Genomic DNA, 22,164 nt, shown 5'->3' on the forward strand with positions numbered 1-22,164 from the left:
CCCAAGGGAGGTCCCCCGATCCGAGTTATGGCACCAAATTTCACTCGCGTCCGTGTGAAGAGACCACCAAACAGGCTTTGTGTGAGCAACAAGGCTGTTTATTTCACCTGGGCGCAGGCGGGCTGAGTCTGAAAAGAGTCAGCGAAGGGAGATAGGGGTGAGGCCGTTTTATAGGATTTGGGTAGGTAAAGGAAAATTACAGTCAAAGGGGGTTGTTCTCTGGCTGACAGGGGTGGGGTCACAAGGTGCTCAGTGGGGGAGCTTTTGAGCCAGGATGAGCCAGGAGAAGGAATTTCACAAGGTAGTGTCATCAGTTAAGGTAGGAACAGGCCATTTTCACTTCTTTTGTGGTGGAATGTCATCAGTTAAGGCAAGAACAGGCCATTTTCACTTCTTTTGTGATTCTTCAGTTACTTCAGGCTATCTGGATATATACGTACAGGTCACAGGGGATATGATGGCTTAGCTTGGGCTCAGAGGCCTGACAGATATGATACCCTTCATGATCTGGCCCTTATTTAACTTTCCGTCTTCCTCCTTCCAGCTTCCTGTATCATCCCCAGACCCCTTCAAATCCCATGCTCACCACCCCAGCATTACTGAAACACTGGCAGAACTCTCATCACAGTACACCTGAAGGCCTCTCTGTGTCTGAAAAAGCTGTACCCTTTACTTAGAACAACTTTTTCTCTTTTCAAATGGTTATTGAGGACTCATCCTTCAAAAGTCAACTCTGATACCTCCTCTGGGAAGCCTAACTTGATCAACCCCATACCCAGAGTAAATTAGTTGCCTCCATAACCCCATATGGCTCCATGGCAGGCTTATCATTACTACAGTGATCACTACGCTATGTGACATTTACTATCTCTGTTTACTATGAGATTCACATATCTTCATGAATTTAATCTTTAATACCAGCAACTCAGCACCATGCTTGAGTGTACCCTCAATGAATGCTTGCTGAGAGAATAACTGAATAATTGCATAGTCTTTTTTTTTCTTTTTCTTTTGAGACGCAGTCTCGCTCTGTCACCAGGCTGGAGTGCAGTGGTATGATCTTGGCTCACTGCAACCTCTGCCTCCCGGGGTTCAAGCAATTCTCTTGCCTCAGCCTCCCAAGTAGCTGGGACTATAGGCATGCGCCACCACGCCCAGCTAATTTTTGTATTTTTAGTAGAGATGCGGTTTCACCATGTTGGCCAGGATGGTCTCAATCTCCTGACCTCGTGATCCGCCCAACTCGGCCTCCCAAAGTGCTGGGATTACAGGCATGAGCCACTGCACCCGGCCACATAATTGCATAATCTTAACCCAGAATTTTTCAAACATTTTTTTCTTTTTCTTTTTCTATTTTTTTTTTTTTTTTTTTGAGATGGAGTCTCCCTCTGTCACCCAGGCTGGAGTGCAGTGGTGTGATCTTGGCTTACTGCAACCTCCGCCTCCTGGGTTCAAGCAATTTTCCTGCCTCAGCCTCCCTGAGTAGCTGGGACTACATGCGCACACCACCACGTCCAGCTAATTTTTTTTGTATTTTTAGTAGAGACGAGGTTTCACCATGTTGGCCAGGCTGGTCTCGAACTCTTGACCTCAGGTGATCTGCCCAACTTAGCCTCCCAAAGTGCTGGAATTACAGGCGTGAGCCACTGCGCCCAGCTCAAACATTTTTTTCAAAGAGGTTGTACCAATTTACCTATACCCTCAACAAAAATATAACTGAGTTTCCTGTTGTTCCACATCCTCAGCAACCCTTGGCTTTGTCAGACTTTTAAACTTAAAGCATTGTGGTAGGTCTGTGGTGGTGTACCACTGTAGTTTTTTTCAATGTCTTTCATATGCTAATGGTATAGTATTAAGTAATTAATTAATTATTATTAACATTTCCTGAAACGGCAAATGCAAAGGCCCTCCAGTTAGACTTTTTGAAGGAACAGTAAGAAAACCAATGAATGGGCCAGGTGTGGTGGCTCATGCCTGTAATCCTAGTACTTTAGGAGGCTGAGGCAGGTGGATCACTTGAGGTCAGAAGTTGGAGATCGGCTTGGCCAACATGATGAAACCCTGTCTCTTACTAAAAATATAAAAATTAGCTGGGTGTGGTGGTGCATGCCTGTAATCCCAGCTACTCAGGAGGCTGAGGCAGGAGAATTGCTTGAACCCAGGAGGCAGAGGTTGCAGTGAGCTGAGATCGTGCCACTGCCCTCCAGCCTAGGTGACAGAGCGAGACTCCATCTAAAAAAAAAAAAAAAAAAAAAAAAACCAATGAATGCACAACTGTAGTCATAATCTGAGAACCAGAATTGATCTCATCAGTGATTCTCAAATGTAGGTATTTATATAAAAACCCAATGTGCTGGTTGAAATTGTACATTCTTAGTCCTCAGTCCCCCCAAAATTCTGGGTTAATAGGAGCTTGGGCCCTAACATCTATATTTTAAAATAGGTATCCCAAGCAATTCAAATGCAGTTGGTTTTCAGTCTACAGAATGAGAAATGCTATTTTAGAAAATAGCTCTGTTTCATATTACAACGTAATTTTTTTGTTTTGTTTTGTTTTTTTGAGACAGAGTCTCGCTGTGTCGCCAGGCTGGAGTGCAGTGATGCAATCTCGGCTCACTGCAACCTCTGCCTCCCAGGTTCAAGCGATTCTCCTGCCTCAGCCTCCCAAGTAGTTGGGACTACAGGCATGTGCCACCACGCCCAGCTAATTTTGGTACTTTTAGTAGAGACGGGGTTTCACCATGTTGGCCAGAATGGTCTCGATCTCTTGATCTGGTGATCTGCCTGCCTCAGCCTCCCAAACTGCTGGGATTACTGGTATGAGCCACCATGCCCGGCTACAATGTAATTTATGAGACAATGTAATTTATGAGACTACCTACTTTGTCTATCATCTGGTTAATGTAAAAGCTACGACTTTCTAATTTTTGTGGGTATATGCGGCAGCACTTTACAAAAATAAAATTAAGACTGCTTGGAAAAGTTTAAGACAGAATTTGCAGTAAGTGAAGCCTCTGATCATGCTACAAAACCAAGAGTAGTTAATGGGGAAGCAATATGGTGAAAAGAGCATCAGTGTCACTTTCAGAAGAGGTAGAATTGAGACTCAGGTGTGTCATCCTAGGCACATCCTGTAACTTCCCTTAGTTTCCACTTCTCACCTAAATTTAGTATTATACCTAACCTAGCAACCTCTCAATTCTGTATAAGGGTCAAAATGAGTGTGGCAAGTGCTAATACAAAAGTAAGACCTAATCATTGTTATAGGAATGAAACTTGTCTTTTATTGACACACCTGTCTGAATTAAAGAAACAAACTGGCCAGGCGCGGTTGCTTACACCTGTAATCCTAGCACTGTGGGAGGCCGAGGCGGGTGGATCACGAGGTCAAGAGATACCATCCTGGCCAAACATAGTGAAACCTCGTCTCTACTAAAACAAAAATTAGCTGGGCGTGGTGGCATGCACCCATCATCCCAGCTACTCAGGAGGCTGAAGCAGGAGAATTGCTTGAACCCAGGAGGCAGAGGTTGCAGTGAGTTGAAATCGCACCACTGCACTCCAGCCTGGTGACAGAGCGAGACTCCATCTCAAAAAAAAAAAAAAAAAAAAAAAAGAACAAGTTTAGTTTCATCAACGTTTGTTTCTTGGAATAACCTCAGCAGCTTCCCACTAATGGGTAGTTAGGATTCTAGTAACTGCATCCCTTCATATTTCAGTTTAGACAAGATGCAAGGAAAATCTTGAGTAACTTGTCCTAGGATACAAAATTAATTTAGTGACAAGGCCAGGATGCAAGTCTGTCTTCTGATTATTAGTTCAGATCACTTTCTACCATACTTTACTCAGTTGCTTTCCCATTCTTTATTATAACCAACAGGCCAGGTGATTCTGACACACACCAGATTTTGAGCTACCACTCTACTGCATTAGATGTGGTAGTGGGGAAGTAATTATTATTTTATTATCACACTTATTATTTTATAAAGCTTTATTGTAGTAGTATTTATATGCCATACAATTCACCAATTTAAATTGTACAACTCAATGGTTTTTAGTATAATCACAGAATTGTGCAACCATCACAATTAATTTTAGAACATTTCATCACTCAGAAAGAAACACCCTATTTGATAGTAGTCATTCTCCATCCTCCCCTCCCCCCAACCTCTGGCAACCACTAATTTCTGTTATGCAATTTGCCTGTTTGGTACCTTTCATACGAATGGAATCATACAATATGTGGTTGTGACTGGCTTCTTTCACTTGGCGTGTTTTCAAGATAGACTTATTTTTTAAAAATTATCAAAGTAACAATATAGTTTAGAAATAAAAGAAAAAAATCAGTCATAATCTGACCAGAAGCAGTGGCTCACACCTGTATCCCCAGTACTTTGGAAGGCCGAGGCGGGCGGATCACCTGAGCCCAGGAGTTCGAGACCAGCCTGGGCAACATAGCGAAAACCTGTCTGTATAAAAAACACAATTAGCCGGGCGTGGTGGCGCGCGCCTGTGGTCCCAGCTACTGGGGGAACTGAGGCGAGGAGGATCGTTTGAGCCCAGGAGGTTGAGGCTGCAGTGAGCAGGGATCGCGCCGCTGTACTCCAGCCTAGGTGACAGAGCGAGACCTTGTATCCAAAAAAAAAAAAAAAAAATCAGTTATGATCCCATTCTAATCAATGCTTTTCTTCTCTCTTCTGCAAGTGCACGTTTATCTTATTGAAAAACAAATGGAGGATGCCATTGGCCTCCACACGGCTCTCACCTCTCTCCAAAACCTAGCTCGCAGCCTGCCAGAGCGCAGCTGGAGTTTCTGGGCAGAGGAGGGAGAAGCACCCCGCCCATCCCCGCCGGCGCCTCGCCTACGTCACTGCTTCGAGCCGCAGACCCCCTCCCTCCTTCCAGGTCGCGGTAGCTTTGACAGAGCGCAATGGCGGCGACCGCGTCTGCGGGGGTGCCGGCGACCGTGTCAGAAAAGCAAGAGTTTTACCAGCTTCTGAAGAACCTGATCAATCCAAGCTGTATGGTGCGGAGGCAAGCAGAGGAAATCTATGAAAATATCCCAGGTCTGTGTAAGACTACCTTCCTCTTAGATGCCGTCAGAAATAGAAGAGCAGGTTATGAGGTGAGACAAATGGCTGCCGCACTGCTACGACGGCTTTTGTCCTCCGGGTTTGAGGAGGTTTATCCAAATCTGCCTGCTGATGTTCAGAGGGATGTCAAGATTGAACTGATTCTGGCTGTTAAGTTAGAAACACATGCTAGCATGAGGAAAAAACTTTGTGATATTTTTGCAGTGCTGGCCAGGAATTTGATAGATGAGGATGGCACTAACCACTGGCCGGAAGGTCTGAAGTTTCTTATTGATTCAATCTACTCCAAAAATGTGGTTCTATGGGAAGTTGCACTTCACGTTTTCTGGCACTTTCCTGGGATTTTTGGGACCCAAGAGCGGCATGATTTGGATATCATCAAACGGTTGTTGGACCAGTGTATTCAAGATCAAGAACATCCAGCAATCAGGACATTATCCGCTAGAGCTGCAGCTGCATTTGTACTTGCTAATGAGAATAATATTGCTCTTTTCAAAGACTTTGCAGACTTGCTTCCTGGAATCTTACAGGCTGTGAATGACTCATGCTACCAGGATGATGATTCAGTGCTAGAATCCCTTGTTGAGATTGCAGATACCGTACCTAAGTACTTGGGTCCTTATTTAGAAGATACTCTACAGTTGAGTTTGAAGTTATGTGGAGACTCTAGGCTTAGTAATCTGCAGCGCCAGCTGGCCCTCGAAGTTATAGTGACCTTGTCTGAAACTGCCACTCCGATGTTGAAAAAACATACAAATATTATTGCACAGGCAGTTCCTCATATATTAGCAATGATGGTTGATCTACAAGATGATGAGGACTGGGTAAATGCTGATGAAATGGAAGAAGATGATTTTGACAGCAATGCAGTTGCTGCGGAGAGTGCACTAGACAGACTGGCTTGTGGGCTTGGTGGAAAAGTTGTTTTACCAATGACCAAGGAGCATATCATGCAGATGCTTCAGAGCCCTGACTGGAAGTATCGACATGCTGGATTAATGGCCTTATCTGCCATTGGAGAAGGATGCCATCAACAAATGGAATCAATTCTAGATGAAACAGTTAACTCCGTTTTGCTTTTTCTTCAGGATCCTCATCCAAGGGTGAGGGCTGCAGCCTGTACTACACTTGGACAGATGGCTACAGATTTTGCACCTAATTTCCAAAAGAAATTTCATGAAACAGTGATTGCAGCTCTGTTACGTACCATGGAAAATCAAGGTAATCAGCGTGTGCAATCACATGCAGCTTCTGCTCTTATTATTTTTATTGAAGACTGCCCTAAATCATTGCTAGTTCTGTATGTGGATAGTATGGTGAAAAATCTACATTCCATCTTGGTGATTAAACTTCAAGAGTTGATTCGGAATGGAACTAAGTTGGCTTTGGAACAACTTGTGACAACCATTGCATCAGTTGCAGATACAATAGAAGAAAAATTTGTCCCATATTATGATATATTCATGCCCTCGCTAAAGCACATCATTGAGCTTGCTGTTCAGAAGGAACTCAAGCTTCTGAGAGGAAAAACTATCGAGTGCATTAGCCATATTGGTCTTGCTGTTGGGAAGGAAAAATTTATGCAAGATGCATCAAATGTGATGCAGCTGTTGTTGAAGACACAATCAGACTTAAATAATATGGAAGATGATGACCCTCAGACCTCTTACATGGTTTCAGCATGGGCTAGAATGTGTAAAATTCTTGGAAAAGATTTTCAACAGTACCTTCCACTGGTTATCGAGCCTCTTATTAAGACTGCTTCAGCTAAACCTGATGTTGCTCTGTTAGACACACAGGATGTGGAAAATATGAGTGACGATGATGGCTGGCAATTTGTAAATCTTGGAGACCAGCAGAGTTTTGGAATTAAAACTTCAGGACTTGAAGCAAAAGCAACTGCTTGCCAAATGTTGGTTTACTATGCTAAGGAGTTAAGGGAAGGGTTTGTGGAATATACAGAACAAGTTGTGAAGCTGATGGTTCCTTTACTGAAATTTTATTTCCATGACAATGTTCGAGTGGCAGCAGCAGAGTCCATGCCTTTTCTCCTGGAATGTGCAAGAATTCGTGGCCCAGAGTATCTTGCACAGATGTGGCAATTCATATGTGACCCCTTAATCAAGGCTATTGGTACTGAACCGGATACAGATGTGCTCTCAGAAATAATGAATTCTTTTGCAAAGTCCATTGAAGTTATGGGAGATGGTTGCCTTAATGATGAACACTTGGAAGAACTGGGAGGAATACTGAAAGCAAAACTTGAAGGGCACTTTAAAAACCAAGAATTGAGACAGGTGAAAAGACAGGAAGAAAACTATGATCAACAGGTTGAGATGTCTCTGCAAGATGAGGATGAATGTGATGTTTATATTCTGACCAAAGTATCAGATATTTTGCACTCATTATTTAGTACTTATAAGGAAAAGATTTTACCATGGTTTGAACAACTACTTCCATTAATTGTAAATCTAATTTGTTCAAGTAGGCCATGGCCAGACAGACAGTGGGGATTGTGCATATTTGATGACATCATAGAGCACTGCAGTCCAACTTCATTTAAATATGTAGAATATTTTCGGTGGCCAATGCTACTAAATATGCGAGATAACAACCCTGAAGTCAGGCAAGCTGCTGCTTATGGCCTGGGTGTCATGGCACAGTTTGGTGGAGATGATTATCGTTCTTTATGTTCAGAAGCTGTTCCACTGCTGGTAAAAGTTATTAAGTGTGCAAATTCCAAAACCAAAAAAAATGTCATTGCTACAGAGAACTGTATCTCAGCAATAGGGAAGATTTTGAAGTTTAAGCCTAACTGTGTAAATGTAGATGAAGTTCTTCCACACTGGTTATCATGGCTTCCACTGCATGAAGATAAGGAGGAAGCTATTCAGACTTTGAGTTTTCTCTGTGACCTAATTGAAAGTAACCACCCAGTTGTAATTGGTCCAAATAATTCCAATCTTCCCAAAATAATCAGTATAATTGCAGAAGGAAAAATTAATGAGACTATTAACTATGAAGATCCTTGTGCCAAACGCCTAGCTAACGTCGTGCGTCAGGTACAGACTTCTGAAGATTTATGGTTGGAATGTGTATCGCAACTTGATGACGAACAGCAGGAAGCCTTACAGGAGTTGCTAAATTTTGCTTGAAGCACTTTAATATATAACTTGAATATTATCTACTATAAAAGTAACTACAAATAAGTGTTGTGAATGGATTTTATTATAAATCAGAGAACTGTTTTCTCCCTGCTAAGCAGTTTATAGTTCTTCCCCATGTTTCTCCAGAATTAGTCAGTGTTAGTCCTCTGTTTATCTCGCATGTTTTATCTTCCAAACACAGACCTTGGTGATAACCTGTGCTTCAAACTGTCTTAAACAATGTTTGTCACCTTTCCCCTAGTTGATGTAAAGTATATAAATTGTTGCTATTTGTTTGAACTATTATTGATGCTAGCCAAGCAGTATACTTGATGTGAAGATGTCATGCTATCACAATATGCTAAGAGCTCACAAAAATAAGATAGAATTTCCAGGACAAACATCTTTGGAATTGTGAGTGAAGGATATAGTGGCAGGCTTGTCCCTCTTTGATTAATACTCTTGGTATTTGTGGTGATTGGAGGATGCTGTTACTAGGAGAGTTTTGAGATATTGCAGTGGATGTGGGATGTATATGAACTTTTTCATAATGTACTCCTGGGAACTGGGTGGGACATATCCATATTGTAGTTCCCAAGGTGTCTGGTTGAGAGTTAGAGAACTTTTAAATTTCTTTAGCCAGACAGGTCTCTATTTTTTTAAGTTATCCAGGACTCCAAGAACCATAGTTACTGAAAAGGGAGTCCTGATACATCTAATATTGGTAGCATGTAACAGTGTTTGACAAAGAGTGAGTAAGCAATATTCTTGGGAGTCAGTGTTATGTGTTTCAGCAGAGTATTATTTTGTATATGTATGCCATTTTCCCCCTGCAAAGCAGCTCAACAAGAGAAAAAGCTCTAGTTATAGGGCTTAAATTGATTTCTATTTCAAATAACTTCCTAATAGATTCTAGAGAAGAACTGAAGAGTATTCTATTGGAAAAGTGAGAGGAAAGAAATGTAATTTTCTTTGAACATGAAAAAGAAAGCAACTTTGAGAGTAGTCATTTAGCAGTAGATGTGCATTATTATGAGAAAACAGTTCTATAAGTCCAGGGTTAATTATATTAATTGGAATGTCAGTCTTTAATGTCGAGCTTATTGTAGGGTAGAAAAGAGCTTTGTACTCAGCTAATGATTAATCATTGATCCAAAACTTAAATACATCTATAATTTCCTGGGGCTATTGTGAGTACTGTGTATGTATTTAGCAAGTATTTAAGACCTAGTAAGTGCTCAATAAATTGTAGCTGTTACTGCTGTTGTTGTTTGTACCTCTATTGTGTCTGGAACTTCTTTTACTTTAGAATTTTCCCAATCCATTCCCTACTCATTCATATTGGCAGGCTATTTAGGCTATTGTTGACAAGAATATAAAGTTAAGATTTTAGATATGCAATTCTGTCCATTCCATGTAATTATTACTAATGGGGGAAAAAGGAAAATTAAGGACATTATGTATAGTATGATCACAATTTTTAGTATATTTAAGATAAATAAAGTATAGATGAATGAATAGAAAAATCCCACCTCAAAGTATTAATAGAGGTTTTCTCTAGGTGGTAGGATTAAGTGGCAAATTTTCTTCTCACTTACCTATATTTTCTAATTTACCTACATACCTACAACCAACATATTTCTTGTTTTGTTTGTTTGTTTTGAGATGGAGTTTTGCTCTTGTTGCCCAAGCTGGAGTGCAATGGCACGATCTCGGCTCACTGCAACCTCCGCCTCCCAGGTTCAAGCAATTCTCCTGCCTCAGCCTCCCGAGTAGCTGGGATTACAGGTGTGCACCACCACTCCCAGCTAATTTTTTGTATTCTTAGTAGAAACGGGGTTTCACTGTGTTAGTCAGGCTGGTCTAGAACTCCTGACCTCAGGTGATCTGTCCACCTCAGCCTCCCAAAGTGCTGGGATTACAGGCGTGAGCCACCATGCCCAGCCCATATTTCTTGTGTAATAAAGTTTCTAAGATCAAGGACCAGATCCTACTTTCATTATAGTTAAGTTGCTATCATCTTGACCTCTTCATAACCTAGAGTTGAGGTTCCTTCTATTCACCCACACCTTTCTCTTTTATATAATCTTAATTAAGAAAACCTTTATCAACATTTGTAGCAATTCCCTACACTTTCACGTATGAGGAATTAGAAATTCTGCCAGATGACTTGGAATTAGGCACCTGGAGTTTTTGAAGTATGACAGACCTAGATTTTAATTTTGGTTAACAACTTTCTTAAACTAAGAGGCAGTTTCCTCATCTGAAAAATAAGGTTAATACCTAGCTGATAGGCTTGTTGTGAGAATTAAAGGAGACAATGAATATAAAGTGCTTAGTGGCACAGGGTTCAATAATATAAGCTAATATTGTCCAAGAGTCATGAAATAGGGCTGATGACTAAAGAGGAGTAGAGGATGTTTGCTTGGGTACGTTGGGCTTCAGATTCCTGGGCTTTGTCAAAAGAAAGGAGGAATGTCTAGTCAGACACACTTTTTGGTTGCCGGGTGCTGAAGTAAGACTGATCCCTGCATTTTTTTCTGTGAGCTGAGGTTCTTCTGTGGACTTTTCAGAGTCCACAGACTCTTCTCTGAGGGGAGAGAACCCTGTAAATGCGTTATATATTACAAATGTCTGATGAGAGGAGACCTCGAATACTAGATAAAAGGTATGTGTGGAGGACAGTGTCAATACCCTAACTAAAAGAGCGTTCCCGCTTCACTATTTTACTGAAGAGATACTTAACTTACTGGACAAAAAACAGCTTTGAGGTTAAAAAAAACTTTTATCACTGCTTTAAAGTTCACATTAATGAGAAGTAAACAACTGCAAGAGTCAGTATCTTAGTCATTTAGTTATACACATTTTACTTTTAAAATGCATGATTTCTGTAATTTTGTTTTTGTGTTTAGGTAATTCTAGGTTTCAAACGAGGGTTCTGTGTACCTAGAAAAAATAATATGTGCGTCTTTCAAATAGAACATGAGAAAATAGTAGTATTTGCTTTATGGAACCATGAATTCCTACCTCCCAACTAATTTTAAATAACATGTAAACCAATGTGAATGATGAGTCCACTTTTTAGTCATTAAACAGTAATTGTAAAATGTAGCGAGACTGTCAGCCCATGCAAACAACTGTTTAATGCTGTACAACTCAAACATGAACTATTTTGACTGTTTTCAGTCCCAAGAATTTGTTTAAATGAGGTTCCATTCTCTTTATTCTTAACAGATCTCAAGAATCGGGAGGGTGGGAATTTTTAACTGAAAACATGGAATTAGTTCCAAAATATGAATTGATGTTAAGAGCTTGGGTTCTAAAAATCACCTCCTTTTCTTCTGCATGTGAACGTATGGTCGAGTCCTTAAACTTTCTTCCTAAACTTCTCAAAATTCTGGTTATATATAAAAGACGCGCAGTCACAAGGGAGAAAGGGTGGGAACAGAATGTAAATTTTGTAGTAGAGAAGATTTACATTTTGCGTTTTCTCACTATTCATTTGCCATTAACAAAGGTTATCTAGCAACTTTAATTTTAGTTTGGGGGGGCTAACACGGGTCTTGCAAAAGAAGTTTCCTCTTGCAGCACTTGCTTTAAAAAAAAAAAAGCCTTTTAGCCACCTTCCCAGGAGGTGGTAAATTCAGCTGCGCAGGCGCCTTGCTTCCCCCTCCATCACCATCTTAGATTGGCCTACGATTGATTACATCATTGGTCCGCGCAACCCTAGCAGGCTTCTGGGCCTGTAGCTGAGCCGAAGCTCTTCCTTTTGCGTAGCGGGGCGGGGCACGATGGTGGCCGGGGGGGGGGAAATTGTTCTACTACGCATGCGCACCGGGGATGGCGACAGGGCCTCTTTCTTTGCTTCTCTCCACAGCTCTTCCCAGCCGGGGGGCTGAGTGCCCTCCCCCTTTTCTCCCTGCCCCTCCCCTTTCTCCCCCCCCACCGCCCAGCGGGGCTTCTAACTGACAGTTGTCGCCGGGCCCCCTCCGCGCACCGCCTCCTTCTGCCCGTGTCCCCCGCAGGTAGAGGGGGGCGGGAGGGGGTGTGAGGGAGAGGAGGAGCCGGAGCCGCCGCTGCGGCCCCCTCCGGGGAGGGGAGAGGAGAACCCCTTTCCTCCTCGCCCCCTCCCAGCCCCCTGCTGGCCCGGGAGGGGGTGGGGCGCCGAGGCCGCGGCGACCCGGCGGGGCCTGGCCGGTGAAGAGCAGGCGGGCGGGGTGCGGAGGGGTGAGGCCGGCGAGGGCCGTGCGCGCGCCGCCGCCGGGGGGAGGGGAGAGGAGGGCACCTAGGCTCTCCTCTTCTCTCCCCCCTCCCCGCGCGCCATGTAACCCCGCCCCGCCGGCGGTGAGCTCGAGACCCCCGCGCGCACCGAGCCGAGCCGGCGGCTGAGGAGAGCCAGGCCCGATGTGGCAGGGGCTACGCGCCGCGGCCGAGCCGTGAGGAAGCGGCTCGCGCTCACGCGTCCCCCAGCACCTCGAGCGGCTGTTCCACACCGCCCAGCCTAGGCCTGCCGGGGCATGAGCGTGCCCGGGACGCCGGGAGCGATGGAGCCGGCCGGGGAGGAAGAGCGGCCGCCACCGGCGGCCGAAGGAGAGGACGACGAGGAAGAGGTGGCAGCGGCGGCCCAGACCTCAGGGCCGGCCCACGGAAGGAGTGCCTCCTCGCTGGAGGACGCGGACGATCAGGAGGAAGAGATGGAGGCGATGGTGATCGGAGGCGGTGGCTGCAAGGAGCAGGAGCTGACCTACGAGCTACAGCAGGGCTACCGCATCCTGGGCGAGTTCCTGCAGGAGAAGCACCGGGGCCTCACCGCCCCCTTTCTGCAGCCCTTGGGGGGCGTTGCCACCGCGGAGGAGGAGGTGGCGGAAGGGCCGCGCAGCGGGGGCCGGGGCGGTCGCGCCTTCGCGCAGCAGCCCAGGCAGGGCATGTGTCTGCTGAAGATGGAGGAGAAGTTCGCCAGCGGCCAGTACGGGGGCATCACCGAGTTCGTGGCGGACTTCAGGTTGATGCTGGAGACGTGCTACCGCCTGCATGGAGTGGACCACTGGATCTCCAAACAGGGCCAGAAGCTGGAGATGATGCTGGAGCAGAAGTTAGCGCTTCTCTCTCGGTAAGCGAGCCCGGTCCCCGGTGGGACTGACAGACTGACACAAACACACCCTCACACGTGCCCGAGGATGGGCTGGGCCAGGGGCCTGGGGGCGGCGCTGATAGGTGCTGAGTCGGTGCTGGAGAAGCCTGGGAGGAGGAGCGGCGTTGGGCGGGGACCGGAGGGGTGTGGTGGGTGTGGGCCGAACCTGGCGTGCGCGTAGACTGAGAAAGAAACCTGGGTCTGCAGCGCTGAAGAGCTGGGTAAAATTTGCAGATGTAAAATGGAATGGGTCCCGTAGGAATAATTGCACGTGTAGGCAGAGGAACAGTTTTTGTGGGGTGAAAGTTGGACCTGCAACTTTTAGACAGTTTTAGCATGACATTTAAAACAGCGTTTAGGATGAAGTATCTCTAGAAAAATAATTTTGGCTTATGTAAAAAGGTGTCTGAAACCATTAAAAAATAATTTTATCATTTACTACCCATGTCGGTCATCGAAGATTTATGGAGTGTTACTAAATGGTTAATGGTTACTCTTGCATACTACTGATCTTTTCTCTCCGTTTCATCTGAGGACACCCAATTTTTGCAATAATAGGGAATGCATCAACACACATTTTTTAAAGTTTATACGTTTATGTTTATTCTACCAGAAATCATAGGCAAGTCAGATGATACTGTGCTCTTGGTATCCGCCACCCATATATCCGATTATTTAACACAAGAGGAGAATACTAAAATGAATGTATTGTTTTATAATAATTGTATAGTCTGTGTCAGCCAAGTTAATTTCTAAAGTTTAAATTTTTCGGGAGTGGAAAAATTCAATGTTTTTTGTATTGGTAGTTGAAGTGGAATAGTAGTTTGACTGTTTACTATTAGAATGAATTTAAGTTGAGCAAGTCACTTAACCTTTTTGGCCTCAGTTTCCTCATCTATCAAGCGGGGATAATAATAGTACTTCTCTCATAGAGTTGCTTTGAGGATTTAATGAGTTAATAAATGTGAAATCAACAGTGCTGGTCCCATAGTTAGCCCAGTATAAGTGTTAGCCATTTTAATGTAAGTAGTAGCAGTCGTTGAATAATGTGAGTGTATACTTCATATCTGAAACTGGGCATTATACTTGTGCTCTTACAGAATAGCTCCTAGAAATTGTGTTAATTTTTTGGTTCTTGATTTGTCACTGTAATTTTAAAGTAACCTTTGTCGTTGGCTTCCCAGATGCTATTTTCAAGACTAACGGTGATTTTTTTCACCAAAAACAGTTAACATAGTGCCTGTCTTCGTTAAGTGAACTCTCTTTAAGGAACCTCTTCTTGAATCCTTTCATAGAGTAGGATTATTTAGTAATAGAATAATTATTCACATATTTGCTTTGTAAATTACTTTTAATACTTTAGTAATTTTGTATTTCTGTAGTATGTTTGCTACCCTTGTCTCTACAGTGCGTTATTGCTGTGACTCACATAAAAAAAACAATCCATTCACGTTATTATTTTGAAGTTATAAAGTATCCTCCTGATTGATGTCACAAGATTTTAGACCTGGAAGAACCTTAGAGTTCATCTAATCTATCAGATGTGGGAATAGGGATTTAGAATGAGGCAAGAGAATGACTGAATGAAAGTGCTAAGAGATAGATAGCATGTGGGTTTGAATTACTGGTGTTTTCAAAAGCTCTGTGTGTAATAACATTTATTTATTTATTTTCTTTTCTCTGAGTCTTGCTCTATAGCCCAGGCTGGAGTCCAGTGGCGCGATCTCAGTTCACTGCAACCTCCGCCTCCCGGGTTCAAGCGATACTCCTGCCTCAGCCTCCCGAGTAGCTGGGATTAGCTGTCCCCGCGCCCGGCTAATTTTCATATTTTTGGTAGAGATGGGGTTTCGCCATGTTGGCCAGGCTGGTCTGAAGCTCCTGACCTCAGGTGATACCCCGCCTCGGCCTCCCAAAGTGCTGGGATTACAGACCCTAGCCACCGCGCCCGGCCTCTAATAAACATTTCTTAGTCTTAAAAAAGAGCAGACTAAGAAACTACATAAAGGTAAATTTCTAAATGCTTAGAATCATCATTCTCAGTCGTTAATGCTCAGAATACTTATATTCCCATGTGATCTTATAGTATCCATATTTAGAAGTTAAACTTATAACATTTTATAGTTTATAAACATAATGTATTTCTGACATTCTTAGGCCAGTAGAGATAAAATTCTTGCTATTTTAGTAGCAAAAAGTAGTATGACCTCAGATAGTTAATCAAAGTTGGAGTCCCTCACTTTTTTGTATTTGATGTATGCAAATACATCAGGTTTGCAAGACCACGCTTGTGGATACTAGGACATCAGTTCTTCTAGCCTAAAATCTGAGTCATTACTAACTGCTTCCAATGGGCACAACTTTGAGAAAAGCATAGGTCATAACTGTTTGGAATGCAACTAAGATATATAGATGTTTCAAAACAATATTCTACAGAGTGTTCATGGGAGTGTGATTTTCAGCGTATAGATGACTCATATCTTATTTGTAAATATCTCAAAGTGGTATATGGTATTTTAGAAATGAAACCAATGAATCACTTAGATATTATTTAAATTTTCTGTTGTCTTCTGGAATATATTTGTAAGACACTAAAGGAACTTATTTTCAAAGTGTAAAGAGACTTTAAAGCCGTTCCCTATACTGCTGAGCTTTCTAGTGAGCAATAAATGAGGTACATTAGGTAAAGAGGATACCACATTCTCATTAGAGAGCAGCCCAATAGCATTAGTACCCTGGACACAGCATATAACTTGAATCTCAGTTTCCTTATCTGTATAATGAGGGTGTTAGGGTAGAATAATTGTGCAAGTATTTAAGTATCTTCTAGAATTAGGCATTCATGTCCCTGAGATAAAAAGATAAGTTCCCTGCCCTTAAGTGGTTTGTAGTTGAGTAGGGAGACAGATACTTAAAAATAGAGTAATTCTGTAATGGATATATGAACAAAGTACAAGAGGAATTTAAAGGAAGATGACATAAATCTGAAGCGGAAGGGGTGAATGTGGGGATGACAAGTGAGAAGAGGTAAGGAAGAGAAAGAGACTAGTCTATCATAGAGGTGTTTATATTTGAATTGATTCTTGAAGGAGTTGAATATTACTACTGAACTTTTTAGGAAGGTTTAACTGGGACATTCCAGAATGCTGAACTACAGTGAGTGCAAGGCATGAAACAGCATAGTATTTCTGGGAACTACAGATAATTCTGTATGCTTCACTGTGGTTTCCAGAGTAGTCTCAGCACTTCCGGAAGTAGACAGGATGACCCACTGGGGTGAGAGAAGAAAATATTAGAACTTAAGTATGTTCTATTATTATTTTACCTTTTGAAATATCTTTTTGTTTGCTTTTTGTGATATTTAAAGCAGCAATGCATGTATATAATCTATAAATAATCTATAAATATTTATGATTTTTATATTATCTATATATATTTGCAAGAGAAGTAGGACTAAAATTCAGGTCTGCTCTTTCAGTTTCCAAAAGCTGATTAATTCTCAGAATGAATTCCAAATTGGGCTACTGGTGTGTATATTGCCTTTTTCAAAGGCAATAACATATTTTGAAAGTCCCAACACAGATTTTTAAATTTTTAGTATCAAAAATACAGTTTTGACCACGCATTGCTATAGATACTATTTTCTCTGTTAGATAACATATCTATTCTCAAGAAAGTTATATTTTAGAAGGGATCTCATTCATCCATTTGAGGCAACTGTGAGAAATAGCAATTAACATTAGAAACAGGGAGAAGACCATCTAAGTGGAAAGGAATAGAAAATAATAGGAAATTATGAAAAGAACTTTAGAAAACGTCAAATATTAGTATGAATTTTTACCTCTTCCAAAACTGATTTTTAAATGATGGTTTTTTGAAAACTTTAAGAATATTGCCATGTAGCCTGAAGATGGCTTTTTCTAGTTTTGAAAGGCTGTCATTAGAAAAGATGCATCACCAGTGACACTAATAGAGCTAAATTTAAATTTTTAATTTTGCCATTTAAGATAATATCTTGGTGAAAATAGGCTTGTGTATATCTTTGTTAAAATTATTCTTGATTTCCATATTGTTACTGTTAAAAAATGGTACATGTATGGGATAAAAAGCCTTTCTTCAAATATAGCTGAAGATTATTTGGTTTTGTAATTGCCTTTTAGTTGGCAGAATATTTTTTGGATTGGGGTAAGAGTACAGCATCCTTGACCGAGTGTGGCAGCTCACGCCTGTAATCCCGGCACTTAGGGAGGCCGAGGCGGGTGGTTCACTTGAGGCCCAGAGTTTGAGACTAGCTTGGCCAACATGATGACACCCCATCTTTACTTAAACAAACAAACAAACAAAAATTAACCAGGTGTGGTGGCACACACCTGTAATCCCAGCTACTTGGGAGGCTGAGGCATGAGAATCGCTCAAACCTGGAGATTGCAGTGAGCTGAGATGGTGCTGCTGCACTCCAGCCTGGGTGATAAGAGTGGAAAAAAAAAAAAAAGTACAGCATCCTCATGAAGGCCCAAAAATTTGAAAATAGAGGTTTCCAAGTACAAGTAGTAATCAAATTAAAAATGAATTTTTATTTTAATCTTTTCCTAAGTTAAATTTGAATTCTTACTGGCTTGCTTATCCTCAGTTAAGATCAAAATCTATAAAGTAATTGGGAATTTTAACAAAATGTTTATTTCTCCTCAGTAAGTCTAACCCATCCTACCTACCACTGGATTCTGTAATTCTTTTTTGTATATAAATCTTTACAAATTGGGAATCTTTGGTAATAGAATCTGGATTTGCCTCATGTTCAGAACCTATAGAATGTTAGAGCTTGATATTCCATGTAGTTCTATTTATTATAGTAGCCATTCTTTAAAAATTAGTGTTATTTAAAGAAGGTTCAGAAAATGTTTTAAGTGCAGTAACAGAAGTATGAAAGAGTTCAATTAACAAGACATTTATTGAGCACCTGTTTTGTTCTAGGGTTTGGGGGGCAGTCCCCGCCCCCAACAGGTTTAAAAGATGGTAGGAAGAAACACATATACAGGCATAGTAAAAGGTAAAGTATGTTTAAACCATGAGTCTCAAACTTGTTCCATTGTCAGAACACTTAGAAGTCATGGTACTATTTGCACAACATCCTGAAATATGTTTTTAATTATATCATGATTTTTTTGCTAGGACATCTAAAAGATTTAAAACAAATAATGGGAGGGAACCCTTAATCGAAGAAATTCTATGTAGTATCTTAGTTTTTTCCCCCTACAAATTGGGAAAACATAATCGCTTTCAGATTTTAGGTGATAAATCTTGGTTCAGCTCATGAATGACCATGTTCCAAGGAGCATGCTTTGAGGATGTATACTACTGTGATGAGCTATATTATAGTGTGCAGAGGACGGATAACTATTGGGCGTGGGTAGCTGGGATTAAAAATATTTTATTAGATTTTATTCAAGAGATTATAGTTTTTGAGCTAGGTTTTGAAGAGTGGGTAGAATAATGATAGGTGAAGACGTGTAGTTCATTGAACAATTATTTGAACTATTATGTGCTAGATAATATGTAAAGCCCTGTAGATACAATGACAAACATGACCTTGTCCCTTCAAGGTGATAGGTAAACAGAAACACATAATTAAAAGTTAGGTGTTTGGAGGCATAATTAAAAGTTAAAGTATGGAGGCAGGAGAGTACAGAGTAGTCTAGGGGAACAGTTTATACCCAGTGGTTAGAGTATAGGATGATGAGGATATGTAGTGGCAGCTAAGTCTAGAAAGATAGTCTGGGGCCAATTATAAAGTACCGTGAATGCTTGCTAGGGAATTTAGAATCTAGACAGTGTAGATCCATCACAGGTTGTGACTAAGGGAGTAATGTGAAGATTTTACTAGTAGTATTTTGAGGTTTGAAGGCAGAAGTGAAAGGACAATGAGGGAAGAAAACCAATTAAAAGATTATTGAGTTAATTCCATCAAGAGATAATAAACAGTAAGAAGAGAAAGGTGGATGGGGATACAAAAGAGGTAAATTCAACAGGTATCAGTGGTAAATGGCAAACTGTTGAATGTGGAGTATGAAGGAGCAGATTATGTCCAAGATGAATAGGGGCATTTGAGCCCAGCTGGTGGTGATGCTTAGGGAACCTGAGAGGAGGCATTCATTTGAAGATATCCAGCTGAGAATTATAAGAGTGCATGTGGAGTCCAGCATAGTGACAAGGGCTAGAGATGTTTAATTAGAGGGTAACTTGCTGAAGGATGATAAAGAAATAGAGTAAATGAAATTGCCCAGGACAGAGTCTAGTAAAAATACAAGGGAGCCAATGGCAGAACTTTGTGTGAGGGTTGAATGTCTTCAAACTGAAAAGAAAAAAGATTAGGGTTATGATTAAAATATGTGTAATGTATATTAAAAGCTGAAATGCTTAATTTAGAAAAGGTAGTTAAGCTGAAAAGAATTTATTCTGGAATAAGTAAAAAGGTATTATTTGAAATATGCTGAACTTACAGACTATTATTTAAAAAGATTGTTCTTCCATTTGAAAATATTAATTTGAGAATGATTTAGAATTAAGACAATAAAAATGTCCTAACAGATTCTAATGTATTTTGCCTTATAGTTTGTTTCTCCTTGTATTTGTGCCCTTGTATTTATTTTTATTTCCCAGAAGAATACTAGAGCAGGGAAGAAAAATCATATTTTGGAGAGAAAATGTCATCCCTTTCATAGTTTTATTTTAGCTTTCAGATCATCTTTAGGCTAACTCTAAGATGAGAGTTGCCCAGAACAAATAATAGCCATTTTCATTTTCCAGGAACTTGTATAATAATATGAATCTTAAAATTCATGTTAAGTTACCAGAAGTTTTTTTTTTTTTTATTGGGAAAGGCTAATAAGCCCCAGTGGTAGTATCTGTCACCAAACCCTTTGTTATATCGTCTTCCACCTGAGACCTATGAATGTTCCAGAAATAAGCATGCGTTACAATCACAATATTAAGTATGTACACTTTTAAAAAAGATTCAGGAAAACCAAGAAAATGTTAATAGTTGTTATTGTTAACTAGAAAGATCCTAGGTAGTTTTCATTTTCTTCTTTTAACTTTTCTATATGTCCTAGATTTTCTACAATAAGCATATTACTTTTATATTGAAAATGTATTTTATTGAAAGGAAGTTAATATTTACAATTCTGAATAAACCATATAAGTTAAAAATTGAACACAGCATACCCTCCCTTAAGGGATGGACACAGTGTTCAAAAGCATAAAAGAAGGTAGTGTGTGATTAATGTGGTAAGACAAGTTCAGTTCATTATTTTTGGCATGTATTTACAGTGTTTATTATTTGATAGGCACTATAGGGAGATTCAAAGATGGATATAGAAAGACACGAGTGGATAAACTAAGTTGGTGTAGAGGTTATTCAGGCAATAAGAATGCCATATCTAAAAGTGCAAAGGCAAAAAGAGCTAGTGTGTGTAGCTAGGGAATGGCCAGTAGTTTAGTTTGGCTAGAGTGTAATTATATATAGAAAAGTAGTGACAGGTGTGACGGTGAGGGCCAGATTATGTAGCCAGATCACAGAGGGCCTAATATGCTGTGCTAATATTAGGGAGTTGTATGAAGGATTTTAAGCTAGGGAATTACAAGGGGTGCGTAGATGAAATGAATTAGAGAAGGAGAAAACTAGACTCAATTTGATCTTTTCCCATCCTTTAATTTTCACCTTTGCTTATTCTTGACTTCCAAGTTAAAAGAATTGCATTTGACTATGTTTCTTTTAGGTCTGGTGATTATATATATATAAATGTATCAGGAAAAATTAGTTTTATATATAGCAGAAATCCTAGAGCAATGCTAGATACAAGAGAAATTTTGCCAAATTGAGATAATATGCTAGATTTACATCTCTAAATAATTTGTTAGACTTAGTTTTGTTTCTTTGAATAATTTCAATCTTCTCTCTGTTCTCAGGGAAAAAAATATGTTAAATACAGAATTTTATCATTTAAGTTAGTCTATCTACCAAGTTGTTTTTAGCAACTTTGCCAATAACCAAAAAAAGAATTATGGCAAATATAATTAATAAATTATAAACATATTGACAATATCAATATGCTTAATTTGACAGCTTAGTTTTTATAGACACAAATTTATATTTGTAACAGTTTAATACTTATAAGAACATAATCCTTAAAAAATACAACATTGCTAGTAGAAAGTATTTAAAAACTATTAAATATGATAGTATTTCAAGGTATTCCACAGACTACTGACAAGTATGAGAACCATTTATATTCTTAAGTTTATCTAAATCCTTGGTACAATTCTAGTACACTAGTGATTTCTACTACTTATTAATTCAGGCTAGGGAATTTGACTGATAGTAATATTTAAGTCAAAGGCTCTTAATCATATCCAAGACTTATTTTAAAAGTTTCATGAGAAGAGTATATAAATTATAGGATAACTGAAATCTCTTAATTTTTTATTAACAATTTAAACCCTTTTTTATCTCATATATACACATGTATTTTTTACTTACACACAAAAAAATTAAATGCAAAGTTTGAATTTGCTATATAGCGCTTAATCATCAGGCTTGGTTGCTTATGAACAAAAGCTGTAAGGATTGAGAGAAAGGAGTCTTTTCTCCTGAGAGACAGACTGGAGAGAAAAGGATCATAAAAGATTTCAAGGAGTAGGGAGCATTTAGATACCTGTGGTGGTAGGATTGACAATATTTGCAATATAGATTATTAAAATATTATGTGTATACATATTATGGAAATCTAAAGAAAATAGT

The 22,164-nt window shown here is 40.3% G+C and overlaps 2 protein-coding genes across 9 annotated transcripts in view; both read left to right on the forward strand.

The window, feature by feature from the left end:
* Positions 1-4,882: 4,882 nt before the first annotated feature.
* On the forward strand, positions 4,883-9,513 carry RANBP6 (RAN binding protein 6). 2 transcript variants are annotated; one of them, XM_054500825.2, is made up of 2 exons: positions 4,883-5,066; positions 6,182-9,513. In XM_054500825.2, exons 1-2 carry the CDS (start codon positions 5,052-5,054, stop codon positions 8,246-8,248), a joined length of 2,082 nt encoding a protein of 693 aa, XP_054356800.2. In that variant the 5' UTR covers positions 4,883-5,051; the 3' UTR covers positions 8,249-9,513. The 2 variants fall into 2 exon arrangements, with proteins under 2 accessions (XP_054356800.2, XP_054356798.1); XM_054500823.2 differs by having other exon boundaries at positions 4,889-9,513.
* Positions 9,514-11,830: 2,317 nt separating this feature from the next.
* The window catches only part of BRD10 (bromodomain containing 10), a 141,960-nt gene continuing 131,626 nt past the window's right edge, over positions 11,831-22,164 (forward strand). For all 7 annotated transcript variants that reach the window (XR_008504531.2, XM_063649541.1, XM_063649542.1 and 4 more), the window contains exon 1: positions 11,831-13,349. Coding sequence is in view for 6 of the 7 variants with exons in the window: in XM_063649541.1 (XP_063505611.1) it covers positions 12,757-13,349 (593 nt within the window). In the remaining variant the exon portion in view is untranslated. The remainder of the gene's footprint in view (positions 13,350-22,164) is intronic.

Source organism: Pongo pygmaeus, chromosome 13 (assembly GCF_028885625.2).
Source record: "Pongo pygmaeus isolate AG05252 chromosome 13, NHGRI_mPonPyg2-v2.0_pri, whole genome shotgun sequence".
Classification (NCBI taxonomy): domain Eukaryota; kingdom Metazoa; phylum Chordata; class Mammalia; order Primates; family Hominidae; genus Pongo; species Pongo pygmaeus.